Genomic DNA, 25,764 nt, shown 5'->3' with positions numbered 1-25,764 from the left:
ATCAAATAAATGTAGTCCTTAAGCATGAGACTTTTAAAACAAAAACATTTTAAAATCTTACCAACCCCAAACTTTTAAGCGGTGTATTTGAGATATTCTTGGTGTTCTTTTGTTAAATTGTAAGTTATCTCTTTGATTCCAGTCTATGATGTCATGCTGTTTGTTTTCGCCTCTCCACATTCAGACAGGCTGACAATTTTATGTCAATGTGCTGTAAAATGACTCATGCCTTTAATCGTTGCATGTATCATTGTATGCAGTGTGGCAGAGCACAAAGAGCTGAACATGCATCAGCAAACAAGCATGAGTGGCACAGCATCTGATTTCTTTTGCATATATCAACATGTTGATTTCTTTCTGTCCATTATTGCATTTGTCTGTTCAGCACAGATTCGCTTGAGTATGAAATGACAACTCCGCTTGTGTATTCTGCGTGATGTCATGACTCTTACAGATCCTCTTTGAAATGGAATGGAATGTGACGTCAGTTGATGGCAGCTCTGTCAGTTAGATTGGAGGTCTCAGAATAAAAGATATCTGTGTCTTTTTGCTCATTTCTTTCTTTTCACGATCAGGGCATCACCTTCGAGGAGTTCAGGTCTTTCTTTCAGTTTCTCAATAACCTTGAAGACTTTGCCATCGCCATGCAGATGTACAACTTCGCTTGTCGTTCCATTGGACAAGGTGAATGCATTTGGGATTCAATTGCAAATCTTTTACCTGTTTGTTTTGTAGAGTAAATGTGCTATTTGAATGTGTGTCACTCTCCGTCTTCCAGATGAGTTTGCTCGGGCGGTGTATGTCGCAACAGGCCTCAAGCTGACCCGTCACCTGGTTAACACCATTTTCAAGATATTTGATGTGGATCATGATGATCAGCTCAGTTACAAAGAGTTCATTGGTATAATGAAGGACCGTCTGCACCGTGGAGGCAGGGTAAGAAAGAGGTGTAAGGGAACGAGAGGTACATCATTCTTTACCTTATTGAGTTAATTACATCAGTTACATACATTCTGATGTTTTGAGTGTTATTCAGAGAGGTGTGGGTGGACAGTATCACTGTAACTATAGTGCCATCTAGTGTTCAGTAGCTATACGTGTACAATGAAACCTATATCTCCCTGTAAGGTTTTGTTCCTAAATCCGATGTCAAATAAGCACAGCATGTTATTTTGGTATTGAACAATGCTAGCAACAAATTTGTTTCTGCAGCATGATTTAAAAAAAAAAATGTTTTATCAATTTGTGTTTTTTTGTAAAAGTTGTTTTTCTTGTAATCTAGTTATTGTTATATATAGTTAATAAAAATTAAAAAATAGCTGTATTTATGAACTACTGAACTAATTAATAATTCTCTCATTTTGTTTTTTTCTACCTGTAGGGCTATAAGACTTTAGAGCGTTTCACTTCATTTAGGTCATGTCTGAAGAAGGAACTGGCAGGCAGATAAGTAACCAAACACACACACACAACACACACAGAGACACACACACAAACTATATTGACAAAACTTTTTGGATGCCTGCCTTTACATTCAGATAAACTTCAATGACATCACATTCTTAATCCATGTGGTTTAATATGGAGTTGGCTCCACACTGTCATAGTTTGCAGCTATAACAGCTTCAACTTTTCTGGGAAAGCTATCCACTATTTTGGAGTGTGTTTATGGTCATTTTTGACCATTCTTCTAGAAGCTCAGTTGTTAGGTCAGGCACTGCTGTTGGACGAGAAGGCCTGGCTCACAGTCTCTGCTCTAATTCATCCCAAAGGTGTTTTATCAGGTTAAGGTTAGGACTCTGTGCAGGCCAGTCAAGTTCCTCCACACCAAAACTTGCTCATTCATGTCTTTATTGACCTTGCTTTGTGCACTGGTTCACAGTCATTTTGGAACAGGGAGGTGGCCATCCCCAATCATATCATATGCTCAATCATTAAGCATTCATGTCACTGAAACTAAGGGGCCAAGCCCAACCCCTGAAAAACAACCCACACCATAAGCCCCCCTCCACCAAACTTTACACTCCAAAGTCCAATGGATTGCCAGACAGAAAAACTTGATTTTTCACTCCAGAGAACACGTCTCTACTGCTCTAGAGTCCAGTGGTGATATGCTTTATATGACTTGGATGCAGCTACTCAGCCATGGAAACCTATTCCATGAAATTCTCGATGCACAGTTCTTGAGCTAATCTGAAGGCCACATGACCTTTGGAGGTCTGTAGCTATTGACTCTGCAGAAAGTTGACGACTTTTGCACACTGTGCGCCTCAGCATGCGCTGACCCCACTCTGTGATTTTGCGTGGCCTACTACTTGGTGGCTGAGTTTCTGTTGTTCCCAATTGCTTCTACTTGGTAAAAATACCACTAACAGTTGACCGTGGAATATTTAGTAGTGAGGAAATTTCATGAATGGACTTATTGCACAGATGGCAACCCATCACGGTACAACGCTTGAATTCACTGAGATGCTGAGAGCGACCCATTCTTTCATAAATGTTTATGAAACATTTTGTGGCCATGGAAGTGACTGGAACAACTGAATTCAAAGATTTGGAGGGACAGCGAGGATGAGGATAGCAAAATAAAGTAAACTGTGACATAAAATTCTTCATAGAGTGAACTACCAGTACAATTTATTTAAAAATATTCAGAAATTATTCAGACACTTTGACCTGACAATGGTTTGCTTAAGTGTTTTTTCTTTAAATGCTAATGCAACCTTTTACATAGACTGAACAAAATTAAGCATTTCTTGGTTGACCTAAATTGTTTAGGTCTAATTATCTAATTGTGTACTTAAATGTAACAGCTGACAAATGATTGGTTGACTGTAATCAATTAGATACCTCTCTATCAAAGTTATCTGACTGAGTTCTGAGTTCTTGTCATATTTTATTACCATTTTCTAAGCTATAGTGAATAAACTGATAATGTGAGAAAATGTTGAAGGTGTCTGAATAAATGTAGGTTTAACTGTATATAGTTTATTTTAAGATTTTAAAAGAAGGCTCTTGTGCTCACTAAGACACATTTGTTTGATCACAGTACAGTAAAAACATCAATATTATCAAATATTATTAGTTTATTTTTTTAAAGAACTGTATATAAAAAAAATAATAATAATAAATATAGATATCTTATAATAAATAAGATATATATATATATATCTTATTATACTGAAAAATACTGATGTTATACTGAAAAATATTAAAAACATTTAATCTGATGATTTTGTTTTTAATAAGATTATTTCTGTTTCCCTTTGCACCAGGTGAACAAGCGTAAACCAGAGGAACTGCTCTGGAAATGTTTGAGAGAGAAGGCAAATTGCTTGAGATTCCATCATGAGATCTACCTCATCCCTTTCTGATCTTGAAACCTTGGGAAACTTGGATTGGGATAGTGTCCCTGCAATCTTCGCTCTGCACTGCATGTTCTAGTATCTGCACATCTGCATGATCAAACATTGTTCTGTAATCTGCTATTAATCTTGTTTGCAAGTAACCTGCAGAATGGCCTTGTAACTGAATTTCAGCTGGTAGAAGTTCGCTCATATGTATCGAGACAGGGTAAAGAGATTTTTTTCATGTATTTTAAATGGCAATGTTTAAAGCAGGATGAGCTACTCATCATGGCCTTTTATTAATTATATTTGTACTATATTATATTGCATTGTACCTTGCATTTTATTATGCACATTAAAAACACAACTATTAGTCATATTTATTTATCATTGTTATCTGTCAGGATTGTTTAAATGTACATAATCATATTGTGTGAAAAGGATAATATTTTGTTATTTGGGGTTAAAAGAGATTATGTAGTTCATGTAGCAATAATGTGCATTGCCTTAATATAAAAACTATTATTTTTTCTCATACAATTTTTTATTTTATTTTTTTGAAGAGGTATGACTGTACAAAGATTGTATTCGGTTATCTTGCCATCTGAGGCAATTAACGGCACAGTCCAAGCATGCATTTTAAGACTGTAATTCAAACACTTGAAAAGTAGGCCTGGAATTCCATAAAAATGTTATACAATTAAATAAAGTGCTTTCCATATGATTCAAACACTGTTCAAGATTGTCTCCAATGATTTAGCATGACCTATATGCCTATGTAATTCTCATAAAATCTGTACATAGGTCTTTTTTATTTGTTATATAATATGTATTAATAGTATTAGCATTATATTTAAATTACTATACATTTATTAGCAGTGACAAGAATTAGACACAAAATAAGATACAAAACATACAAACATAAAATAACAATTGCATGAACGTTCATGACTTTTGTCATTTTTTGTTATTTATTTGAAATGTGCTTCTAACTGTATTTGGTTATTATATTTATCTTAAAGACTGTCTTAAGAATACAGCAAGTAGTTTTCCGGATTATAACATGTATAATATATGACATTAAAAAAAGAACCTGATGAATACAAATCTGATCTGAGTGAACACATTTCATTCTTGCCGGAACCTTTATACAGAGTAGGCGATTTCTCTCCGGACATTTGTTAGTGCTGTACCAGCTCACGACGAACCCTTAAAAAAACTAAATAAAATATTTTTATATTTATAATTGGTGTTTTTTTATGTAGGTCTGTATTACGTTGTGATCGGCAGTCTACATTTTTTTAAATGCGTTGTTCTATCCGTTTTTTATTGATGAATACATACGCTCTCTCTTGATTGGTTGCTTTGTCATGCGTAGTTTCTAGAGTTTGAAGTGCATTGTGGGTAACTTTATAAGCGACACTAATTCAAGTTAATTTGTCTTGTTTCTACAATAAAACAAAACAATTGTTTGCTTTTATTTAAATTATATATGCAACCGGGACAATAAGAAAAATTTTACCAATTACACTCGAATGTGACACGTGATTGTTGTTTTTCTCATCGGTGATGATGGTGAGCACACGTTGTATGTTGAAATATGTATAATTTTAACAAATTAATTATGTCTACAAGTTTTACAGCTATATTCCTCGATAATTGTATTAGTTACAATTATTTGAAGCGTTAGTGGTAATGAAAATACCAATATTTTAAATGTTCCTTTCCTAATCGATGTGTCAAGTACTATGCGAGTCACAGCTGATGAACACCGTCAGTGAGACCCCTGGTGCCAGAATAGACTCGAGCTGGGTTTGGTGAGTATAGGTTAAGACTATACTTTCAGGGATCATTTCTATAGTTTTTAACTTGGAAGTGCATTTCTAAAGTGACGAGTCTCCCCAGCCACGATGAAGAGCTTTGATACTTCTTTCTGAGCGTGAATCGGGTGTAGAGTAATGATTCATTTCATACGCTCTACATCATTGATGAACGTTCCTTACTGTATTTATGCGGTATGGAGGAAAGGGGTATGATCAGAGTGGTTATGTTTAAAATTGTTTAAAAGAAGATTCAAATTCGAATTGCTATTCAAATCAGTACATGTACATGCGGATGGATGTCATTCATCCATCCATACGTTTGTCCATACATTATCACACCTGTGGTTTAGACATCTGAAATTTGGCCGAATCTACCATGCATTGCTGCTTTTGATCATGATTTTCTTTTTTGTTTATCCTAATTTTATCAAATAATTTACTTAATATTCCTTTGCTATCAGTCGATCTGCATATACTGTAACAGCTTTATAGCTAAAATTCCATTGTTTCAAAATTCAGATGTAATTTTTTTCTACGAGACCCAACTGTTACCGTCAGTGAGACCCCTGGTGCCAGAATAGACTCGAGCTGGGTTTGGTGAGTACAGGTTAAGACTATACTTTCAGGGATCATTTCTATAGTTTTTAACTTGGAAGAGCATTTCTAAAGTGACGAGTCTCCCCAGCCACGATGAAGAGCTTTGATACTTCATTCTGAGCGTGAATCGGGTGTAGAGTAAAGATTCATTTCATACGCTCTGCATCATTGATGAACGTTCCGTACTATTTCAAATAGTCCGGAGGAAAGGAGTATGGGCTGAGTGGTTACTAGAAAATGAATATTATCACTTATGTCATAATTAATATTCCTTGCATTAATAAGTAAGAAATTAAAAAGTAACTTTGCATTTATAATACACTTTTAAGATTTGTTTATGAGTCCTGAGCAGGTCTGACATTGCTGTGTAGTTTGGTTGTGTGACCACTACACCTGGTACCGCTATCTTAACACAATGACAATGTGAAATCAGAGAAATGACAGGAAAATGTAATGAAATAATCAAAGTTAAGTTTTGAATTGCTCATTAATTTTTTGCACACATCATCATGAAAGGGTTATCTATACATACATATTGAAATTATATTAATACATAATTTATTCTGTTGTCAGGAAGCAGATAAATGAAGATGGTCACAATTGTGACCGGTAGTATAACACAGAATATGTCCCCTCTATGTCATTCTGTGTTATTCATATGAACTCTCTCACAGACTGAACTGAAAACCATCCATCCATCCATACGTCTGTCTGTCTGTCTGTCTATACTTCTGTCTATCTATCTATCCAAACTTCTATCTATCTATCTATCTATCTATCTATCTATCTATCTATCTATCTATCTATCTATCTATCTATCTATCTATCTATCTATCTATCTATCTATCTATCTATCTATCTATCTATCTATCTATCTATCCAAACTTCTGTCTGTCTGTCTATACTTCTCTATGTCTGTCTATCTATACGTTTGTCTGTCTGTTTGTCTGTCTATACTTCTGTCTGTCTAACTATACTTCGGTCTGTGTGTTTGTCTAAATATATGTCTGTCTGTCTATCTATACGTCTGTCTGTCTGTCTATACTTCTGTCTATCTATCTATCCATCTATCTAAACTTCTGTCTGTCTGTCTATACTTTTCTCTGTCTGTCTATCTATACTTCTGTCTGTCTGTCTGTCTGTCTGTCAAACTAGCTATACTTCTGTCTGTCTATCTATTTATACTTCTGTCTGTCTATCAGTCTATACTTCTGTCTGTCTGTCTGTCTGTCTGTCTGTCTGTCTGTCTGTCTATCTGTCTATCTATATCTATGAGACATACCTTATAAGATATACCTTATAAACTTCCCAATTTTGGATTTACCAATTGGTGCTTCAATGTTTAAAGTTGCTCTTCCTAATATTTCGGAGTAATAACTACATGTATGTGCCTAGATCTTTTCAAGGTTTGTTGGTCACCTCTTCCCCTCTCTTTGGCCGGACACGTTATTCAGTGAAGATGAACGTGTTACCTAGATTTTTGTATTTATTTCAATGGGTTGCATTTTTAATACCCCATTTATTTTATTTTATTGTGTATCATGAACAATAGAAATAGTTTTGAAGTAAATTCTAATCATATCTCATTCTTATATGTTGGATATGTTATTGTTATTTTAAGTTTCAAACGTGTAAATAGGTCAAATGGAAGAATTTGTATGAATTCTGTCTATGCTGTTTCCCACCGGTCACTATTGTGACCGAGTATAAAACCTAATATTTCACTAACTTAACCAACATAAAATCAAAGAAGGCATAATGTTTGTGTGTTAGGGAGGTCTAAGGAGTAAATTGCATGTACTCACATTGCAGGAGAAAAATTGGGATTAAACGGGTTAATAGTAGATGAAAATGTATTTAGTCATATATATGGATTGAATGAATTAAAATATTGTTAGAGTTGTAGCTAAATAGTGGTGGAAATTATTGTTTCAATACAGTTGTTCATTTTCATTTTCTTCACCAAAATGATTTGTTCAATGATTCATTCAATAACCATTTTTTTATATTATATAAATTTGACAGCAGGTGATGAAGAAGACGTCTTAGGTCAACAACTGTATTTACTTTAAAAAAGCTGATTGGTTTCTAAAAATGTGCATAATCTAATAATTAAATAAGTCTAAATAAGTGGGTCAGATGACCAAAGCAAAAAAACAAAAGCGTAACTGGTTTAACAATAATATCGGCTGTAGAGTAAGCTTTTTGAACTGTGTTAGGGGTTAACAGCTAATGACCCAGGACCAGTAGTGAAGAAATGAAGAGAGAGGCAGGATTGCAATTAATTAAAAGAACATTTTACTTATAAAGGGTTAGTTCACCCAAAAATGAAACTGATGTCATAAACGACTCACCCTAATGTCATTCACACCAGTAAGACCTTCGTTCATCTTCAGAACACAGTTTAAGATATTTAATATTGTATTCCCAGAGCATATGCAGTCTATGCACACTTTCCTGTCCATGTCCAGAAAGGGGATAAAATCATAATCAAAGTAGTCCATATGTGACATCAGTTAGTTAATTAGAATCTCTTGAAGCATCGAAAATATTGTTCCAAAAATAACAAAAACTACGACTTTATTCAGCATTGTCTTCTCTTCCGTGTTCCTCAAAAAAAAGATTCAAACGGCCATGAATCAATGAATCGATCAATGATTCGGAACGCCAATGTCACGTGATTTCAGCAGTTTGAGTTTGACAGGTGAGGCTTGTTCGACTTCACCCAGTGATGCGCAGACTGATTGGCGGCAGACTTAAAGCAGTGCATGCCGGTTAGAATTTTTTGATGGCATGGGGTAATTATCATTTTGGGTCGAACTAATCTCGAAGCATTCAGTCTTATCATTTAGGGAGTCGACTCCAAAATAGTCAACTCCTCGACTTTGAATAGCCCCTGGGTTGGGGTCGACTCTGTTGCTGTGTCCGAATTCGCTCACTTGTTTACTGATTCTCTAATTCCTATAAATTGCATGGCAATGCACTGTATAAGAGTGAGAATGAAATGAAGCGAGGTAATCAGACACTGACGTACCACTGCATCAGAAAACTGTCGCAGGACATTGTCACATTTTTATACTACATATACATAAGCTTACGTAAAACAATTTACCCTTAATTTTGTATTAGTCAATCATAATCTTAAACTAAGTGAACCATCCCGGAGGCGTTCTAACAAATTGTTTTGTTGTTATATTAGGATCTAATTTTAACACATTTATAATATAGAACCACTCAGCTCATACTCCTTTCCTCCGGACTATTTGAAATAGTAAGGAACGTTCATCAATGATGTAGAGCGTATGAAATGAATCATTACTCTACACCCGATTCACGCTCAGAAAGGAGTATCAAAGCTCTTCATCGTGGCTGGGGAGACTCGTCACTTTAGAAATGCACTTCCAAGTTAAAAACTATAGAAATGATCCCTGAAAGTATAGTCTTAACCTGTACTCACCAAACCCAGCTCGAGTCTATTCTGGCACCAGGGGTCTCACTGACGGTAACAGTTGAGTCTCAAAGCGATGAAAAAAGTGACATCTAAAACAACGTCAAGATCATTACTGCTTCTAAGACTTGCAACTTACGCACTTGCTGATTAATGTCGCGTATAATTGCACACAGTGTTGCAATCCAGTTATTAGTTATTTTTCTCAAAAGCGCTCGATGTAGAATGGTAACTTGTGAGAATGGTTTCCACACTATTTGGAGTATGTCGTTCTACTGCTGTGGTCCTGTGTGGTGTAGAACCAATTCAATATAGATGTTATTCTGATGTTTTATTATGTAAAAAAATAAAAATAAAAAACAGATCAGAAACACGTTTTTTAGAGCCCTGTCTCTTTAAACTCCTCCCTGCTATGAGTGATGACGCGAGCAGCGCTAAACAGCTGACGTCACGCTCACACGGGTTGTTTTCTCGCAAGCCCGTGTACTTCTTAATCACTCATTACTGTTATTAAAACTCAACAGATATTTTAGCTGCTTTTCAGCGTTTTCTTTAGGTTCCGTATTCACTCATTTAAACGGGTGTTAGGTCGCTAATATTAGTAAACACTAGATAGGGTTGTAGCTAATGCTAATGGTGGCGTTGGGTATTTCTTGAATTTCTGTTTCATTTCGTCAGGCCTCGTCAAACTGACAACGCCGAGAGATTTAAGCGTTAGTTTGCGTTTTGGCAGTCGAGAATGAACTGGATTTTCCCACTATCCAAGGGCTCTGGATCGATCCCTCCTCTGAACAGTTTACAGAAACAAAGACAGAGACAAATCGAGTCTCTCAAAGCTGCTCACTCCAGGTAAGTGTCACGAATGGCTGTGTCCCAAGACCAGAGAGCTAAATACCTAGACAGCGTTTATATATTAAGATAACAATAGGGAGTTAACTAGGATTAGAGACATACAATATGCACTATACATCTAATGATTTCAGTCTTGATAACACGTGCTCGCTGGTCTGATCAATGACATGAACCATCCAGAACACCCGATGTATGTTGTTGTGTTTTGTGTGTATGTGTGTGCGCGCGCGCGATTGGACGTGCCGTGCATGTTTCAGATTAAAGTATTAGCTCTTCATAGTTTACTCCAGATCCCTTCTTACTCAACAAGACAGGTTTTAAATTAGTGGCATAGTACAACTCGTATTTTTCCTTAACAAGATATAGTTCTGACGAAGCAAGAGCACAAGATCTGACCCATTACGAAATGGCTATCAACATTCATCCTAACTATCGATATATATATATATATATATATATATATATATATATATATATATATATATATATATATATATATATATATATATATATATAGTTTTGCAGAATATACCTCCAATATAAAGCAGTCAATCGTGTTAATAATGAAAGTGAATTAGATGCCAAGCTGTTATATAACGATGTACAGTACTGTGCAAAAGTCTTAGGCATCCTAAGATCTACGGAGTCCTAATTGTTAATTGATAAACAAAATCTATTTATTACATTTGAAAGCATTCTCCCTTTACAGCATTTTTACACAAGTGTCTAAAACTGGTCACAGTACTGTAGCTTTGCAGGAGGGTTTCTGCAAGCGCCTTGGAGATGTTGTCGCAGGTCTTGTGGATTTAGTCTCGGTTTTTTCAGTTTCTTCATGTAATCACAGACGGACTCAATGCTGGTGAGATCAGATCTCCGTGTGGATCAAACAGCTGTTGTCAAATCCCATCTGCATACAGAAATCTCACTGGAATGGATTATTACAATTAATAGCAAAATAAATGTTTGAAAATGTAAATTTATATTACCTACTGACACACTATTACAAAATATATAAATAACTGGCTTTTAAATAACTGGAAAATACTAACGTGCCTGAGACTTTTAGACAGTACTGTGTATGTGTGTGTGTGTGTGTGTGTGTGTGTGTGTGTGTGTGTGTGTGTGTATATATATATATATATATATATATATATATATATATATATATATATATATATATATATATATATACACACACACACACTCATACATAGTTATATTAAAACATAATTATAGTATCCAAATATGTTTCCCGTACTCCTTCATTGGTTTGCAAAAAAGATAGTCCGGCCCAAAATAACATGATTGGCTGCGATTGCTAAAATTAATATTTATTTATTATAATTTTGGGGGGCATTTGTATGTGCAGTATTAAAGTCAATAACATGAAGTCAAAATGAACAATTTTTATTTCATGGTAGTGGACCATATTTTGATTACCAAAAACCAAGACACTCGGCCCGGCAATGAGATACTCAAATGATGCTCAAAAGTTTATTCAAAGTTTCCGTATTAATTTCAATACATTTATGTATGCCCCATCAGTAATGGGTAGGCAATTGTTATATTAGGGCCAGGACAGGACTTGAAAACAGGACATTTGTTCACCCTATTTTATCGAATATTGCAGCATTTAATTGATGATTTACCCATGCAAGAAATGAAGAAAAAGAAAAAAGAAAAAAAAAAGTGATCTTTGATCAAAATATCTTGCCTTCCCTTTTGCAATGACATTTCCTCTGATGACTTGTTTACCCATCACTCACATGAGATCACAGCTTAGCAAACCAATAAATTCAACAAAATCAAGTCACAGCCTACATTTTTTTTTCTTGTTTAATAAGCCGTTTCGCTCGAATATATGTAACAATAAGGAAGAAACACCATTGCAACTCATGACTTAAAAAAAATTACAAAACAAAAAACTAAATTGCTACTTATTTGTTGGACTTAATGCTGATGTCTTTATAGTCTTGCAGAAATTCAGAAGGATGTAGAGTACAGACTTCCTTTTACTATCAACAATTCAACTATTACTGTCAATATGTAAGTATAAAAATGTATTTAGTTTTTATTATTATTTTACACATGGATTTTGAGTGTGGTTTAAAATAAATTGTCATCCACAGTTTACTCCCACCACAGTTCCCTCAGGAGAAACCAGTGGTCAGTGTGTTTCCACCTGTGGGTCATCATTTAGTAGACGGTAATAATGGAACAATGGTTACCAGCCCACTCATAACTAATGTAAGTCATTTGTCATTTTATATGACTTATGTGAAATCAGTCCTTCTGCAAAGCATGTAAATGTTCTGGCTTTCTACTCTGATTTATTTTAAGTAAACATGAAATTATTACTTATATAGCTTATGTTTACTTTATTAATACACATTAATTTTATGCCATTTTTCACAATCCAATCAATACCGTTTGGATAAACTCTAAAGTCAAATGCCATTTTGTGTATGTATTATGTAACAGTTGAAATAGTTCTCACTATTTTACTCTTTCTGTGTTTTTTTCTCTCCCTTTTCACTAGTTTGGAATGCATTCAGATTTAGGGAAAGTTATTCAGAGTTTGCTAGATGAGTTCTGGAAAAGTCCTCCTGCCTTGATGTCAGATCCCAACTTTCCTTAGTGAGTGTTTTTTTTTTTTTTTTTTTTTTTTACCATTTTACTAGAAGTTAAATCATGTCTAATAAGGAAGATCTCTAATTTGTACTTTTGTTGTCATCTTTGTCTTGTGGCTCAGTATGTACAAACCATCTGGGATGCCTCCTTACCCAACTCAGAGCTTCCATTTTGTTCCTGCCTTCCAACCACAGGATGGTCAGCGGCCTATTGGCCCTGCCCCTGTGCCACATGCTGGGATGGAGCCTCAACAAGCCCATCCCCGACCAGCAGCACCAGCTTATGGACTCATCACAGACCTTCCTCTTCCTGTACCAACTGCTGACTCACAGGTACCTAATGAGCATTCAGTCCATAACCAGCCAATTGGTTTACTAATGACATTTACTGTATTTTTACACAAATACATTTCAAACCACCTACAATTGTGGCTTGAATTGTTTTGATAGAAATAAATCTTTTCTGATGTTCATACTTCAATATTACGATTTGGGATATCGTGAACAAACAACATAGAAACTAGAGGTGATGGGTTTGCATGCGTCATTATGTTTACTTTAAATTTCCACCATTATCTGTGCCACCTGCTACACATATAAAAACAAGGCCATGGTCAATTTGTACAGAAATCATTAGGTCTGTTTCACACCACACACAATATTGAAAGGTTATGGCATTCACACTGTTTGAATAAGCAGCACAGGGCTGTGTAGCAGTTTCTGAAACTATTTATGCCACACATTATGGAAGCCAATTTCCACCATGACATTTAGGCCTGGTTTCACAGAAAGGCTTAGATTAAGCCAAGATCAATTAGGGCATTTATGTAGCATTTATAAACAGGCCTTAGGAAAAAAAAATATCACTGGTGTCCATCTTAAGACAAAACAATGGCACTGACATATTTTAAGATATTTAGGGCCCTATCTGTTCCTGGTGCAATGCGACGGCAGACAAAAGTTTTTGCTATTTTCAGCCTGATGTAGTAATCATTTATGTTCATTCGTGCCCATTTGTTCGCCCATGGGCATTCTGGTCTGAAAACGAGGTGTGTTTAGGCGCATTGTTGGCACGTTGCTATTTTGAGGCAACTGAAATAGACTATGCCAATGACCCCAAAAAAAACTGGTCTGAAGTCAGTAGTGCAGTAAGACCTCTGTTTAACTCCACAATTTAAGATATTTTATATTTTAGTCCCAGAGCATATGCAGCTTATGCTCACTTTACTGTCCATGTCCAGAAAGGGAATTTAAACATCATCAAAGTAGTCCATATGAGACATCAGTTGGTTGATTAGAATCTCTTGAAGCATCGAAAATACATTTTGGTCCAAAAATAACAAAAGCTACGTCTTTATTCAACATGGTCTTCTCTTCCGTGTTCCTCAAATGAAGATTCAAACAGTTCATGAATCAGTGAATCGATCAATGATTCGGATCGCCAATGTCACGTGATTCCAGGAGTTTGACACTCGATCCAAACTGCTGAAATCACGTGACATTGGCGATCCGATCATTGATCGATTCACTGATTGATGAACCGTTTTAATCTTTATTCAGCATTGTTTTCTCTTCCGTGTTTGTGTTCAATCCTCAAATAAAGTCGTAGTTTTTGTTATTTTTGGACCAAAATGTTTTTTCAAAGCTTCAAGAGATTCTAATTAACTAACTGATGTCTCATATGGACTACTTTGATGATGTTTTATCCCCTTTCTGGACATGGACAGTAAAGTGTGCATAGACTGTATATGTTCTGGGACTAAATATAAAATATCTTAAACTGTGTACTGAAGATGAACGGGGGGGGGGGGGGGGGGGTCTTACAAGTGTGTGGAACAACATAAGGGTGAGTCATTAATGACATCAATTTCATTTTTGGGTGAACTAACCCTTTAAGTCATAAGTCTGAGATAAAAGACAGTCAGAAATATGTTGGAATATGTAAAAGTTAGAATTATGACTTTTTATCTGAACTATTATAACTTTTATATTATCTCATAGTGTTTAATTATTTTGACTTTTATCTCAATTATGACTTAGCAAGTTATATTTTTGGCTTTAATCTTCCCCATATTAACAGGTTACATTATTACATTATTCACACCATTTGTACAAGCAGTGTAGTTCTGTGTAGCAAAATGTTGCAAAAGACTTTAAATCAAAATTGACATGATGTCAAAATTCTGAGATAAAATTCTGAAATTATGACATACTAAAGCATTGTTACGATGTAAAAAAAAAAGAAGATGAGAAGTCATGACAAAATGTAAAAAAAAAAATTAAAAAAAATAAGTCTAATTTTTGACATACTATGTCAATGTAATGAGATAGAAAATTAAGACAAAATGGGCTTCCATAACTCTTAACTGAAAATACACTATATCTTATTAACCAAAGTAGTCTTTTTCAATATAAGCTTTTATGTAGCAACATTCTATAATGGAGCACATTACTCACCACTTTCTATGTGGTGTGAAACAGGAACACACATAGTTCAAGCCACAATAACCTGTCAATTCTCACTGTTGATGTTCTTCCCTTGTAGTCAGGACTAAATGGACACATATACAAGATGCCTGACATCCCAGATACATTTCCAGAACTATCTGAGTTGAGGTACAATACTTCAGGGCTTTTGTTTTGTCTTGCATTTGTTTGTTCTGAAGATGAATTAGATTTGTTTTTAGGTAGTTTACTGTTCTAAAACATACCAATTGCTTTTTCTTTTCTTAAAAATACATACGAACGTGACCTTGACGTTACTCACATTGTGTCATCTTTCTGGCGGGTCTGTGTGTTTGTAATCTCCTAGTGTTTCTCAACTGAAGGACATGAGCGATCAAGATGACGTGCTGTTGGAGTTCTTCATGTGTCTGCCTCAGCTCAAACAAGTAACCTCTGACAAAGAGGATCTGGTCAACAACATTGTAGAGATGGCCAGTGAGTTTCCTGAGGGCACTATAATGGTTTGAGCTAGTTACCTCTAGATCAATTTTAGACTGAAGTGAGATCCGTGGGATTTTTCACTGATAACTTGAATCACCAAACCAGTCTTTAAAACTATAAACTCCCTCCTGTCAAGCATGTCAATGCAGATCAAAACAATGATTTGGATCAGTTTTGCAAATAATATATATTTTACTTTCAGAGAAGAACCTACAACTTGAGCCACAACTGGAGGGCAAGAGACAAGAAATGATGTGTAAAGTACGTATTTTAACAAATACTTGGGTCTAAAAGTCTGTGATAACATTTTTCAGCTCAACTTCTTTTAGTTCATTGTCAGTGTTGATAACTGTGTTGATTGTTATCTGTAAAAAAAAAAAAAAAAGTATTAAAAGAGAAAAATGTAATTATGATCTTGTCACCGACATTCCTTGTCTGAGTACTAACGGTTATCTGGTGTTTTTCTTTCTTTTGTAGTATGAACAGTTAACCCAGATGAAGTCGGTATTTGAAACCAAAATGCAAAGACAACATGAGCTCAGTGAGGTAAAACACACATGCAAGATAGAACATTTTGTATTTATCATTTTGATCATTGGACAAGGAAAGGACAAATATAACATTCCATTATTCACGTGGTCTAATATTCAAAATATCAAACCTCAAGATTTGCATAAATGTGTTATGTTTGGGGTTTTTCTGCCTCCATATTGTATGTTTTGCATTTATGTTTTGTATGTTTATATATATTAGTCTGGCATATATATATATATATATATATATATATATATATATATATATATATATATATATATATATATATATATATATATACACATACACATACACACACACAGTATATATCATATTTTATCTAGTCCACACACACACACACACACACACACACACACACACACACACACAAGTGAAAGAAGTGTCTTTTGCTTACCAAGTCTGTATTTATTTATTCATACATACATTAAAAACAGTAATGTTTTTAAATGCATTTAAATGCATCTATTACAATTTAAACTAATATGTTTTAAAATGTAAGTTTAATGTGCATTTTTATGATTATTCTAAGATTTTACTCACCAATGTGTTAGAGGCTAAGTATAAGTTTAGCATAGATTTTCACTCGTTGAACACTCACGGATCGCTTTAGAGTTTAATAATCATTTGGAATTATTCAGCTTTTAAGAACAAGCCGGTTTCTCCAGTAGTGGGCGGAACTAATGCAAAAACGGCGATCTCATTGGCTGGTGCTTATCTATTTTTTTGATTTTAGCAAATCAGTTCAAGCAAACGCTGACAACGTGATTAATATTCATAAACCCTGCAGCTCATCAGTCCTTAGTGTGTTGTATATTGTTTTTAGTAGTAGAATTATTATTTTTATTATTATCTGGATTTCGCTACAACCTAACTATTATATCTATTACCTACTGTTTTAACAGAAACACTTAATGATCAACAGTCACCACAACCAGTCCTAAGTCCAAATCATCCTTACCAGTCTAAATAATACACTTGAATCATTAAATAGTACTTAATCATAATACAAAGATATGCCGATTTGGTCACACATAAATACAGTGTACATATGTACACACACACACACACACACACACACACACACATATATATATATATATATATATATATATATATATATATATATATATATATATATATATATATATATATATATATATATATATATATATGTCTGGCAAGTAAACTAAAAAATGTACTAACCAATGTCGATTCTATTGTCAAGGTGTGCGCAGTGTTGAACCTTGATCATTTTTTTGTCAGGATCATTTAATGGATAGTTAAAAAGAACATCATTTTTTTTTAAATAAAAATATTTTGTAACATTATTAATGTCTTTACTTTCACTATTGATCAATGTAATGTGTGCTTTCTTTCTGAATAGTAGTCTATCACAGTTTCCACAAAAATATTTAGAAATACAACTGTATTCCCCACTGAATATAATAATATTTCAGCATATTACAACGATTTCTGAAGGATCATGTGACACTGAAATGTAATTGTTTTTTAATTAAAATGTTAATTTTCATATTCCTCTGCCAGAGCTGCAGTCTGAGTGCGCTGCAGGCCAGATTAAAGGTAGCGGCCCATCAGGCTGAAGAGGAGTCTGAGGAGACAGCGGAAAACTTTCTGGAAGGAAAGACAGAGATTGACGACTTCCTAGGCAACTTCATGGAAAAGAGAACGGTATTAAAGCAAATATTCACTATGAAACGACAAATAATTGTTATATGCACCTCCAGTAGAAATCTATAGGGAAACTGCACCAGCACCACACTACATTAAAGACATGTGAAAGTTACAAAAGTATAACTTTATACATTTCACAAGATTTTTTTTCTGCTCTAACTTCCTGTTACAATAGGAAATCAACGCAGGAACACTTGTCAAGCGATTTTATTGCATCTTATCATAAGGTCTGATATGAAAACTTCCTAAAAGTTTTTTCAGGAGTCATACCTGAGTTTCTGTAGTCACGTCAAAGCAATAACTAAATCGGCATAATATCATCTGAAAAATATTGCAAGAATTAGATGTTTTGTTTCCAGGCAAGACTTAGAGAAACTCGTCTATGATTTCATCACCAGTAGGGTGGACTATTGTAATGGCTTTTTCACCGGCCTTCCTAAAAAGACCATTAGACAGCTGCAGCTCATACAGAACGCTGCTGCCAGGATTGTGAGGAGAACCAGAAAATATGACCATATCACACCAGTCCTCAGGTCTTTACACTGGCTTCCAGTTACATCTAGGATTGATTTTAAAGTACTATTACTTGTTTAAAAATCACTCAATGACCTAGGACCTCAATACATTGCAGATATGCTGATTAAATACAAACCCAACAGATCACTCAGATCAGCAGGATCAAATCAGTTAGAAATACCAAGAGTTCACTCAAAGCAAGGAGAGTCTGCTTTTAGCTATTATGCCTGTTATAGTTGGAACCAGCTTCCTGAACAGATCAGATATGCTCCAACAGTAGCCACATTCAAATCCAGACTCAAAACACATCTGTTTACCTGAGCATTTACTGAATGAGCACTGTGCCACTATACGTCCTACTGATTGCACCTTAGCTTATCTATGCATCATATTTTTATAAATTTGTATAACTGTTTTAGTTTACCTTGTTTGTTGTTCTTATCTTTGGTTATTATTATTTTATATGTTCATTTGAGTTAAATATGATGAGTGAAACCTGGTTTTTGATGGAAATAGCAAGTTTGACAAAAAGGTTTGAGTATATGGAAATCTGTGGAAAGGTATGATGAGTGAAAATGGGTTTAACAATAAGGTTCTTGATTAAAATTCAGGGAATAGTGATTGAAATGGATGAGAGGTGTTCTAATTAAGATGGTACATCTATGTAGACTGTAAACTGAAGGATTTTTAAGTTTTATTTCAGACCACTATTGCGTATTTGATTATTTTATTTTTAACTGTTTAATTTTTTTATTATTATTATTACACATGGTATTCTCATTTCTCATGCATAGGTTATCACTATTTGAATTAATTTCTATGTGAAGCACTTATGAAAGTGCTATACAAGTATGAAATGTGATATACAAATAAACTTGCCTTGCCTTAAAAGTTAACATCATAATGGTCTAACCTTCTGTTTCAGCTTTGCCACTCCAGAAGGGCGAAAGAGGAAAAGCTCCAGCAATGCATGAACACACATGGACAGTTTCCCACCACACATTAGATTGAAAATCCCAGTGCTCTTTCCTTGGAGGAAGGTACGTTTACTGATTGATTCACTTGTGGTAAAAAAAAAAAAAAATTGTTTTCAACTCTTATGTTGATTTAAAAAAACATTACATTATATCTTTATCGCAGGTTTGGGATCAATCTACCAGCAGTCCTGTGGTCTTGAGACGAGCAGCACATCTTGTGGTCTACAACCTTGATTGGGCAAACCTAGATATATATGACGAAAGAGATTTCTGCATCATTCTTTAATGAAATCAAAATTATTTTTGCACATGATTCCAAAAGTGTTACGCTCACACTGGTTGAGTAGACCAGATGCGAGTACGTCTGGCTGTGCCCAGTCTGGCTGTGACCCAAAGGCTGAGGAGAGGAGAGCAATCTGTCTTTAATAGTGTTCAGAAACAGCCTGAGTTCTAAGCTTATTAGTTCGGTTGATGATGTGACAAATGGGGTAGGGCCTTGTACGCACTTGAAAATGATTTTGAACAATGTTAATGCTGCCGTAAACGTACGACAAACACATACTGTATTTAATAATGTTGATAAAAAGCCTTTATTATAATTAGACATTGTATTATATGTTTATTTAATTTGATAGGTTAATAAAACATTTAGAATAATCTCTGTTATGGCTTAAGTGTGGTTTACATCTTCAGTAACATGAATGAAATCATACGCTGGAGGTATATGCACAATATCTCTGTTGTGAGAGAATCATTAAATTCATAGGTATTGGTTGATATTGGAAATTGAATTGTGCTTATTTGCCCTACCTTTAAATTGAGATTGTCACTTAAAACATCTTTATGAACACTGGAAAATGTAACATTGTTGAATGTAATAATCAATTCTAAAAACTCACTCTACATTGTTGTAATTATTTAGTTGTAGAATTTTAAAGTAACGATTTGAGCGTTAAAGGTTTTATTATATAGACAAAATATTACTGGCTTACAGTTTAGCATTTATCGATTAGCTTCTACAAGATGCAACATTTATTTTATCATTAACAGCTAGAATTTTATAATCGGTGTATCCCTAAAAGCCATGTTCCAGCATAAAGGTGAAATGTGGCACCTTTCAAGTAAGCCATTAAGTTTTCCACAAAGAGTGCAAACACTTTATGGCTCTTTCAAAGAACTGCAGAGCTGTGTTTGACTGTTTGTCCAACAAGAGATGGTGTGGAATTGTTTAAAACCCCCTTGTTGTGAAAATCAAGCTTTTAATGCTGTTTATATGTCTAAAGTTAATGGTAATATAAGAATATCCTGTAAGTTTCAGAGCCGAAAAATTCCTTGTTAGTAAAAGAAAAGCTTTTATTGACAGCTGGCTCAGCAAATGAGAGATCTCAGAATGTGCCTCCCTGTGACCTCAGAGTGTGGTGAAAGAAACCTTAACCTAAGAAGAATGCCTGATTCTGTAGACCCGGAGCCGCACCCTAGCGGCAGCAAATCTAATTTGCCGCGAGTGTCATCTAGCAACTATCAATTCACTTCTGAGCTGTAAACGCCAAACTCTGGTCACGCCAATCACATCATGTATAGAGTCGGTGGGCGGGGCTTAATATAATGACGGCCGAGTTGCTTGTGCGCGTGCTTCTAGTAAAAACAGAAACTGGCTGCTTGGACCACGACTTGGAGTTATGCTTTTCTCTGAGAAAATAACTGAAGTCTTAAGAAGGGAAGATGTGTTCTGAGTTTTGCTGACCAGATACGTCGAAAGTTTAATCTGTCTTTGTCCTTCTTTGCTCTGGTTGGTTGTAGCGAAATCCAATTGCGTGCACATCGTGCAGAGGGAGTTTGAAAGACAACCGTTTATCCCACCCCTCGGATTGAGCCCTGTCAATGGCGAGTTTCCAGACCAAACATCTTGATGTGGGTCTGGCTTGTCAGGCTAGTAGCCCCGCCCACCGACTCGAACATGTGTAGGCCTGGGCCAGGGCTTGCAAAGCCCAACGTCCCGAGGCTGTTTTCAAGACGGGCTACCAAAACGTATCACTGACCTGCTGACAAGCTCTCTTAAATGGTGAAATAACATTCCTTTCTTGATGTATGTTGATTCTCTTGACTTAATATTTGAAGGAAAGATACAATCGCAAAGTTTTGAACATGCTAATTTGTCTGACTCTGCAGTGAGGTTTGTGTGTGTGGTACACAGTTTGTCGTTATATCCACCGATCGGACGGGCCAAGTAATAAAAAAATAACATTCCAATTAATTGCAAGTGGGTGAAAAATAAATAATTTTGTTTGTTTGATAAAGACATTTTGAGCCCTGTAGGCGAATCATTCCGGTTGCCGTTCCCATATGAAAAAAACCTATATGGTTCATATATAGCGACCATATATGTTCCTTACTTAAATCAGTCAGAATTATCTTATATGTTTAATGTAAGTCCCATATATGTCATACACAAAATCAGACCGTTTATGGCCCATTTCATACTAAAAAGCACACAGAAAACTTTTGGGTCATGTATGAATCCTGCAAAAATCTTATATGAGTTTTACATGTAAACTGTATGCAATGGTATATGGTATTAGTAGAATATACATGATATTCATATACAAATCATATAAAGTTCTTATACTGAATCAGATGCTAGTCATATTAAAGTCATATAGGATTTATTTATATTTTGTGTCATTTGTTTATATGCTTTTTATACAGATTTCATATTTTTTTAATAGGGAAATGGTGTGTTAGCTCTTCAAGTTTATATAATATACATTTAAACTACATATAATAATCATACATGATTTCAGTCAATATTACAACATCTCTGCATATACTAACCATATATGATTTCAATCAATGACATACACAAATTTGTGATGGAAACACTTTTATTTCAACACAAAATGAAACACTCAAATTATACTCCACATGAGTAATTTACAATTCCAACTTGATAGCAAACTGAACTTTGCTCAGGAAAAAAACAAAACCCAAAAAACAACAACAAAATACACTGAACACAGTGTCATGGCCATCAATCAAAGATAATGAACGGATTAGTTCACCCCAAAATAAAAATTGACTGATAATTTACTCACCCCCATCTCATCCAAGATGTTCATGTCTTTATTTCTTCAGTGGAAAAGAAATTAAGTTTCTTGAAGAAAACATTCCAGGATTGTTCATCATATAATGCTTTTCAATTGCAACCAAAATGTTGAAGGTCCAAACCAACGCCGTTTCAAAGGGCTTCATAGCCTCTGCATGATCCCAGATGAGGAATAGGGTCTTATCTAGTCAAACGATCAGTCATTTAAAAAAATGAATATACATTTCAACCTTAATTGTTCAACTTGCTCAGCTCTGCGAGGTGCCAAGGATGACGTAATCACGTAATCTGAAAATAAATGAACGTCTTATGGGTTTGGAACGACATGAGGGTCATTTTAACAACATACATTTTTGGGTGAACTAAACGTTAAAAATTGACAAAGTTTAATAAATACTGTAATAATGTATTGCTCATTGTTAGTTCATGTTAGTTAATACATTACAATAAAGTCTCATTTGTTAACATTAGTTCAAGTCTTACAACTCACATTACATAAACTTCTTCAACACTTCCCGTTCAGAACTGAACCAGTCCTCATGGGATGAAACAGTCTATGGCTGAACCTGTTCTTCTTGCGTGGTCTTCAAATGTTTTCATGAAGATCTTTCTGTGGAAGAAAAAGAAAATCTTCTTGACCACCCCATTTACATACATGAATATTAGAAACACGTTTCATGAGATTGTTTTTTCCAGTATAACAATATATTCTTATACAGTTACTTACTTTCTATTACAAAATTGTAATATTGTACATCATTTAGATTCATATATGTTGCAGTTACATGAATGCAAATGATAGAAGTTTATATTTTAGCTATATTTTAACTACATTAGAGCAATTTGCAAACTCAAGGTCACTAAAACATTAACTCTTTTAAAGTGAATTGGCACAAAATATTAATGATGACAAAAGGAACATACCGGTAAACAAATCACATTACATTTATTCTAACTTTTGCTTTTTGTCAGTGTCACACAGCTTTCACTGTCACACACAATCGTTGTATAACGTTATCTATGCAAACCATGAGCTTTGGGGTTTAACTTAGTTATCAAATTACATAGTTAAACAACTAGAATAGTTGTTTTTTACATTTGATCATTTAGCAGACGTTTTTATTCAAAGGGACTAACAAATGATGAGACCAATCATATAGTTTAATAACTTTAATACAAATAAAAGCATTTTTCACTTGTTTTTGCACATTAAATACGAATATTTTTGCACGTGCGACCAGCATAATTAGGCTTAACGTTACCTGTACGTTACCTAACACTACGGCTGTGGCACCGACATGATAACAGAAACGAACAATTTACAAATCTTTTAGCAAATCTTGCCATTAAACAAGTTAACATTTGCATTGAGAACGACATGACAAACACAAATCTTACCTGGAGCTCGACACTTCGCGGTCCCGCTGGGAGGCAATCATATCACGGAGACAATGAACCCGCGATTGATTTCCTCCTGGCCGCGGCGCGTTGACGGATGCGCAGTTTGCAATGACAGAACTAAGGCTATTTTTGTTACAGAAATCTTCATCGTCTAAGCCTAACGCTTAGAGTGAGTGTTTAATTATTATTTTTTAAATATTGCTGATATTGCTGTTAACAAATAGTTTGTATGGGTAGAACATTACGAAACAAATATATGGGAATATACTGCAATTATATGCAAAATAGCCTATATTAAAGGAAATATAAAGGAATAAAGGAAACTAAAGCCTTTTTTTAATATAGCTACTGCAATGTATGCATATTGACTATATTTATAAAATATGGCTATATTTTAACACATAAAATATTTAGTAGGCCTAATTAAGATATAAATAATATTACATGTAATATCCATTAAGTTGTATCCTTTATTGTGTAGCCTTACTGTATATTGAATTTGCCATATTAATGTGAATGCATGTACACACATAAACACTTTTACAGAATGAGTTACAACAAATTTCTACTTCCCATCATGCTTTACTTCTGATTTAAAGGAGGTTAAATGTTAAAATTAATTGTTATTTGATGTGTTTTTGCTCAATTTAAAAACCTGTAAAACTGTTACTTTTATTAACAATAATGTCGGTGCACTTTTCAGCAGTTACAGCTCTTTGCTAAATATGTAGGAACATGCCAGTGTGCTTGACTTGTGTTATTGTTAACTGTATGTGTGTGTGTATATATATATATATATATATATATATATTTTTTTTTTTTTTTTTGCATTAGGGTTACCCCTTTTTATTCGTTTTACTTGCTAATTAATTTAATAAAGTAAAATCTCACTGATTTGCAGGGGTTGTATTTAACACAATCCAGCATATATTTTTTTTTACAGTGTAGGACATATACAAATTGTACAATATTGATGTATTTTCAATCATATATGTGGTTTTTGCAGCATATATGATCCTTATAGTTTTCTGTTGGAACATATAAGAATCACATATGTTTTTAGCAAGACTTTTCCATATGGGTTTCCCACACGCTTTCAAAACAATTCCGGGAGAGCCGAAGCTCATTAATAATAGCCAAAGCTTATCCAATTATAGCAGTGGGCATTTACTTAATTCTTCATTGCGGAACGCCCATAAAAACGGTGAGTCTAAAAACCAGTGTAGAAAATAGCCAATTACTTATTCATTAGGATGTTTTGTAATGTAAAGAAACACACAAATGTCATAAGTTGACCTCAGACAACAGTATGACACCTTTAAGATAAACCATGTGCAAAGTCATGTCAACTCCAATGCTAAGCATTTTCTCCTTTAAACTCCAGTGAATCAAAAACGCGATTTGAAATCTCCAATCTATAGTGACATATTGTGATCATCAACCAGTGGGTCTCTTTTTCTACAGTCTATGGTCTCTGCACTGTTGTGAGTGAGTGAAGGCAGGACTAATTTGCATATTCATAGAACCGCGCAAAAGTGTAAAGTTACATTAAAGCTATTTTAAGGTTTATTATTAAGCTTTTTGTTCACAACGTTGCTCTTACAAAACTTTTGATACAAAAGAATGCAGAGCTAGAATAATATTTGTTTTGTTTTTTAAAGCAGAGGCTGTTGTTTCTTTTGATATATTGCATGTTCAGATATTCATGCAACCAATTATCTTGGGGCAATGACATTTTTGTGAAAACGATCAAAAAAGATGTCTGTGACTAGCAACTCTTTATAGTCCACGTGCTGGTGGGAAAAGATTTAATGCTGTTAATTGCTTATTTCAATATAACGTTCGTCAAAGAATGACTAATTCATGTAATACACAAT

At 34.6% G+C, this 25,764-nt stretch overlaps 2 protein-coding genes and 3 non-coding genes across 13 annotated transcripts in view; 4 read left to right on the top strand and 1 right to left on the bottom strand.

The window, feature by feature from the left end:
* micu3a (mitochondrial calcium uptake family, member 3a) overlaps window positions 1-4,293 on the top strand; it is a 43,066-nt gene extending 38,773 nt beyond the window's left edge. For 6 of the 9 annotated variants that reach the window (XM_067441925.1, XM_067441923.1, XM_067441922.1 and 3 more), the window contains 4 exons: window positions 576-684; window positions 779-936; window positions 1,382-1,446; window positions 3,273-4,293. In XM_067441925.1, the coding sequence (XP_067298026.1) occupies window positions 576-684; window positions 779-936; window positions 1,382-1,446; window positions 3,273-3,279 (339 nt within the window). In that variant the 3' untranslated portion in view covers window positions 3,280-4,293. Of the gene's footprint in view, window positions 1-575; window positions 685-778; window positions 965-1,381; window positions 3,085-3,272 lie in introns of those variants that run through there. The other 3 variants (XR_010904782.1, XM_067441921.1, XM_067441920.1) reach the window with 3 other exon arrangements.
* Window positions 4,294-5,177: 884 nt separating this feature from the next.
* LOC137074222 (small nucleolar RNA U3) lies at window positions 5,178-5,393 on the top strand. The gene has a single exon (XR_010904946.1). It is a non-coding gene; the product is annotated as a small nucleolar RNA U3 (small nucleolar RNA).
* Window positions 5,394-5,780: 387 nt separating this feature from the next.
* On the top strand, window positions 5,781-5,995 carry LOC137074223 (small nucleolar RNA U3). Its single transcript, XR_010904947.1, has one exon. It is a non-coding gene; the product is annotated as a small nucleolar RNA U3 (small nucleolar RNA).
* A 3,001-nt stretch (window positions 5,996-8,996) lies between these two features.
* On the bottom strand, window positions 8,997-9,211 carry LOC137074221 (small nucleolar RNA U3). Its single transcript, XR_010904945.1, has one exon. It is a non-coding gene; the product is annotated as a small nucleolar RNA U3 (small nucleolar RNA).
* A 419-nt stretch (window positions 9,212-9,630) lies between these two features.
* On the top strand, window positions 9,631-20,046 carry vps37a (VPS37A subunit of ESCRT-I). The gene is made up of 12 exons (XM_067441916.1): window positions 9,631-10,064; window positions 12,039-12,113; window positions 12,197-12,314; window positions 12,607-12,704; window positions 12,820-13,030; window positions 15,243-15,313; window positions 15,510-15,637; window positions 15,846-15,904; window positions 16,121-16,189; window positions 17,744-17,887; window positions 19,332-19,446; window positions 19,547-20,046. The coding sequence occupies exons 1-11, from the start codon at window positions 9,955-9,957 to the stop codon at window positions 19,410-19,412; spliced, it is 1,164 nt and encodes a 387-aa protein (XP_067298017.1). The 5' UTR covers window positions 9,631-9,954; the 3' UTR covers window positions 19,413-19,446; window positions 19,547-20,046.
* The last annotated feature ends 5,718 nt before the right edge of the window (window positions 20,047-25,764 follow it).

The sequence above is a fragment of the Pseudorasbora parva genome, chromosome 4, assembly GCF_024679245.1.
Source record: "Pseudorasbora parva isolate DD20220531a chromosome 4, ASM2467924v1, whole genome shotgun sequence".
Taxonomy (NCBI): Eukaryota; Metazoa; Chordata; class Actinopteri; order Cypriniformes; family Gobionidae; genus Pseudorasbora; species Pseudorasbora parva.
The sequence above is the reverse complement of the archived record's forward strand: the minus strand, read 5'-3'. Positions and strand labels throughout refer to the sequence as shown.